Source organism: Coptis chinensis, chromosome 1, assembly GCF_015680905.1.
Source record: "Coptis chinensis isolate HL-2020 chromosome 1, ASM1568090v1, whole genome shotgun sequence".
NCBI lineage: Eukaryota > Viridiplantae > Streptophyta > Magnoliopsida > Ranunculales > Ranunculaceae > Coptis > Coptis chinensis.
Window position 1 is genome coordinate 35956420 of NC_141456.1, and position 4694 is coordinate 35961113.

Sequence of the window (4694 nt, forward strand, 5' to 3'; positions counted from 1 at the left end):
GGGATTGCTTCGACCCATTTGGTGAAGTAATTTGTGGCTGTTAGGACTTATTTGAGTCCTGTTTTCTTTTGTAGGATGAATGGTCCCATGATGTCTAGCCCCCACATGTGAAAGGGCCATGGGCTGGCTATGTTGATCAATTCTCGTGTCGGACTTAGATGGTTGCGTCCAAATGTTTGACATTGGTGGCATCTGAGAACGTACTTATTGGCCTCGATGTGCATGCCTGACCAATAATACCCTTGGGCGATTGCTTTATGAGCATGAGATCTTGCTCCTGCATGGTTGCCACATTCACCTTTGTGAATTTTGTTGAAGATGAGTTGGCCTTCGTGTAGAGTTATACACCTTAGGTGAGGTCCTCCTACAGATTTACGGAATAATCATCCGTTGATTACCGTGTATCTGGGAGCTCGAATTTTATCGCACAAGCGGTCTTTACTTCTGCTGGGAGCTCACCATGTAAGAGAAATTTCATAAATGGACCTATCCAAGATTGAGTGATCTCTTCTTTGGAGGAGGGCTGAAAGTCTATGAGACTGTTGACACTTTCTTGCTGGTATGCGGGTTTCTCCAGGATGTCAATGTAGACTGTGGTTGGACATGTCTCTTGGGTCTTCAAGGCTAAGAAAGCCAAGCTGTCTGCATGCCTGTTATCCTCTCGAGGAATGTGTTCCAAGGAGAATATTTTGAACGAGCTGATGATGTCATTGACGACCTGAGCATATTTGGCCATATTTGCTCCGTTTGTTACATACTCTTTGGTGATCTGCTTAACGATTAGCTGTGAGTCACTGTGAGCTTTGAGCTTCTGGACTTGTAGCTGCTGTGCCATGCAGAGGCCTGTGATTAATGATTTGTACTCTGCTTCATTGTTGGATGTTGCGAAGTCGATCTTGATTGACTTTTGTAGCTGTGTTCCTTCTGGTGAAGTTAACATAGCCCCCAGTCCACTACCACTATTATTGCATGCTCCATCTACGTAGAGGTGCCATGTGTCTGGGGTGGTTGGTTGATGAAATAAAGTGATTGGCTCGGGTTCCCAGTTGACATCTTCGACGGGGAAGTCTGCCAAGAAATCAGCAACGACCTGTCCTTTGCGAGACATTCTGGAAACAAAGTTGATGTGGTGCTCTCCAAGTTCTTCAGCCCATTTGGCCATGCGGGCTGTTTTGTTGTTAGAACTCAAGACCTATTTGATTGGTACATCTGTGATGACTTTGATACTGTGAGTTTGGAAGTAAGGTCGAACTTTCGAGTTGAGTACATCAAAGACTATATCATTTTCCCCATTGGAGAGTAATGCTTTTCTGAATCTTCTAACGTCTTGTTGGTGAAGTAGATTGGCTTTTTCGATTCTTTCGTGTTTGCGGGAATGAACAGAGCTGATAGCGAAGTCGATAGTTGCAAGGTAAATCCTCAGTGTCTCTCCTTCAGTGTGTTTGGACAGGACGGGAGGAGTTGATAGGTAAGCTTTCAGGTCGTTGAAAGCTTTGTGGCATTCGTCTGTCCATGTGAATGTTGCGCCCTTCTTTAGTATTTGCAGGAATGGTCTACACTTGTCAGATGCACGTGAGATGAATCTGTTAAGGGCTGAGACCATGCCAGATAACTTGTAGATTTGTTGTTTGGAAGTTGGTTATGGCGGCATCTCAAGGAGAGCTCATATCTGTTCTGAGTTTGCTTCAATGCGCCTTTGTGAAACGAGGTATCCTACGAATTTCCCTGAAGCTACCCTAAATACACATTTTGCTGGGTTGAGCTTCATTTTGTTTTGCCGCAGTCTTTCAAAGGCTTCCTGTAGGTGAGAAATGTGATCTTTAGCCTTTTCGCTTTTGACTACCATGTCGTCTATGTAGACTTCTATAGTGTTGCCTAGCAAGAGTTTGAACATCTTTGTGACCAGTCTTTGGTAGGTCGCGCCTGCATTCTTCAAGCCAAATGGTTGGACGTTGTAGCAGAACATTCCTTGTTCGGTTATGAATGACGTTTTTTCTGGTCTTCCTCTGCAAGTGGTATTTGATTGTACCCACTGTATGCGTCCATGAATGATAGGAGTTCGTGGCCGCAAGTTTGATCTACTAGTATGTCAATTCTTGGTAGGGGGAAGCTGTCCTTGGGGCAGTGCTTGTTGACGTTGGTGAAGTCTATGCAGAGTCGTACCTAGCCATTCTTCTTGGGAACGACTACGATGTTAGCTAGCCAGGTCGGGTATTCGACTTCTCTAATGAAACCAACATTTTTGAGCTTTTCTATCTCTTCATTGATGGCTTTTTAAAATTTGAGTGCAAGTTTCCTAGGTCGTTATTTGATAGGCTTTATATTTGGATTGACATTCGATTTGTGGCAAGCGACACGGTCGATTCCTGGCATATCGATATATGACCAAGCAAAAACATCTTTATTGAGAGATAAAAATTTGACAAGTTGCTCCTTGAGCTTGGGGTCTAAATCATCCCCGACATAGACAAACTTTGGGTCATCATCTGTGCCCAGATTGACTTTTCTCCTAGTTCTATTTGTGTTTGTTTTCCTTTGAGCTTGTCTTCTGCTGCTGGTGGAGGGCTGGAAGGTTGAGGATCTTGCTTCTTTGGGACGTCCTTGCCTTCGACGACCTAAGGCTTGGGTGTTGTTGTTGTGCTGACGTGATTACATCAATGAGCTTCTAGTTGGTTGCTTCTGAGCTCCATGATGCCTCGGGGTCCGGGGAATCACAGGACCTGGTGTAAGGTTGATGGAATTGCTTGGATATTGTGAATCCATCGGCGTCCTAGAATGGCAATGTAGGATGACTTGATATCGATCACACTGAAGTGTCACTGCACCATAATATGATATTTGCAACACGCACCTGTTTTGCTTTGCAATGGTTATTTATTGTTAGCAAGTTGCCAACGCTATATAAGTGTTAGCAATGTTGTAAAGCGTTGCTTTATTTCAGTGAATTTCAGGAATTAATTGGTAACGCTTAAAAATCGTTTGAGAAGCGTTACAAATCGAAATATAAAACATAACTTTAATTTCTCTCCTCTCTCTCTCTCTTACCACCGCTACACTCTCCAGTCTCCTCCTCTCGCTCTCCCTCTCTTTAGACTCCATTTATTATTTTATCGCAAAAGCAGCAGCCGAAAAAGCAGATCTATCGAGAAAAAAACCCTTAATCAATCAATCAAAATAAAAAACCATGGATGAAGAGTACAATGTGATTGTTTTGGGGACATGTCTCAAAGAATGCATCCTCAGCGGTCTTCTCTTTGTTGACGGCCTCAAGGTGAATATTATTTATTACATCTCTGTGCTCATTACCGATCTATAACTTTCAATCATTTATCTTTCGTCGGATCCCGGATCGGAAGTTTTATTTCTTCCGACTCTTATTAAGGAAATAAAGAGGGTAGTTTCAGTTCTTGTAATGGCGAAAGCCCGAGTTGGGCATTTTGTTGAAGCTCAAATTCTTGAAGTAATTGGTGTTGAGTATATTGATGAGAGTGAAGTTCTTCCATGTTCAGATGAAGAGAATTATATTAATAAGCATAAGTTTAGCGTACCCTTTGTTAGTGGGTGTCGCGGGATTGGAGAAGCGTTGAGTAGAGTGAGAGAAGGGGCTACTTTGATTAGAATTCAGAGGGAGGTTTCTAGGATTGACAACATTGTCGAGATGGTTCGGAATGTGAGGTCAGTGATGGGGGACATAAAGGCTCTTAGCTACATGGATGATGATGAACTTTTCGCGTTTGCTAAGAGGATTTTTGCACCTTATGATCTAGTTGCGCAGATGAAGCAAATGGGGAGACTTCCTATTGTGCTATTTGCAGCTGGGGGGATAGCTACCCCTGCCAATGCAGCATTGATGATGCAATTGGGTTGTGATGGAGTGTTCTTAGGTTATGAAGTATTTGAGTGGTTTGATCCTTGTAAGCGTGTTCGAGCTATAGTTCGTGCTGTGATGCATTACAATGATGCACATGTCTTGGCTGAGACTAGTTGTGGGCTGGTTGATTCAATGGAGAGGCTGAACTTGAATGAAGACAGAGGTGAACAATCTGGAAGTGAAGGTGTTGATTGATCAGAGCAATTGAGTGTGCTTGAATTTGTTGATTAAGAGAAGAGGTATTATGTCTACTTCGTTGTTATGTCATTTGTGACAGTAAACTTGTTTTGTCATCTTCGTTCTGATTATTATATCAAATACAACTGTACCTAGTATTCCTATTTGTACCTAGCTGCTTTTCACAAATCCTATTAGTCTAATCCATCAAAAAATTTCTTTCTTTCTTTCTTTATGCAAATAAAACACTTTCATATTTACTTCCCTATACTGCTTCTTCTTATGTTGTAAAATATATTTCCATCTTTGTAATGCCTACTCTCTTGTATTTCATAATAAATCAGGTCATGTACATGGATATAAATGACTATTACGGCGGAGAGTCAACTTCGCTCAATCTCATTCAGGTTCCCATTTCTTTTTACTCACAACTCTGCCCTCATTACTTTCTTTCTCACTATGTTTTAATTCACAACTGTGGAAAAGATTTAGGGGTGATGACAAGCCTCCAGCACATTTAGGTTGTTTTATAGCTTGCCCTGATATATATTTTATTTAATGTTAGATTGGAGATGAGACATTTATAATTGCAGCACTGATGGCAATGCGCCATCCCAAGTCAATCGTACTATCTGGTTCCCTTTCC

At 41.9% G+C, this 4694-nt stretch overlaps 2 protein-coding genes across 2 annotated transcripts; one reads left to right on the forward strand and one right to left on the reverse strand.

Moving 5' to 3' along the window:
- Positions 1-394: 394 nt before the first annotated feature.
- On the reverse strand, positions 395-835 carry LOC147523731 (uncharacterized). The gene has a single exon (XM_086572225.1). It carries the CDS (start codon positions 833-835, stop codon positions 395-397), a length of 441 nt encoding a protein of 146 aa, XP_086428351.1.
- Positions 836-1641: 806 nt separating this feature from the next.
- On the forward strand, positions 1642-4104 carry LOC147523732 (pyridoxal 5'-phosphate synthase-like subunit PDX1.2). The gene is made up of 2 exons (XM_086572238.1): positions 1642-1708; positions 3357-4104. Exons 1-2 carry the CDS (start codon positions 1642-1644, stop codon positions 4064-4066), a joined length of 777 nt encoding a protein of 258 aa, XP_086428364.1. The 3' UTR covers positions 4067-4104.
- The last annotated feature ends 590 nt before the right edge of the window (positions 4105-4694 follow it).

Coding starts and splice junctions, on each gene's coding strand:
- LOC147523731 (XM_086572225.1), bottom strand. CDS start 835: ATGGCACAGCAGCTACAAGTCCAGAAGCTCAAAGCTCACAGTGACTCA.
- LOC147523732 (XM_086572238.1), top strand. CDS start 1,642: ATGGCGGCATCTCAAGGAGAGCTCATATCTGTTCTGAGTTTGCTTCAA. Junction 1,709..3,356: donor ATGCGCCTTTGTGAAACGAG/GTATCCTACGAA, acceptor CCGGATCGGAAG/TTTTATTTCTTCCGACTCTT.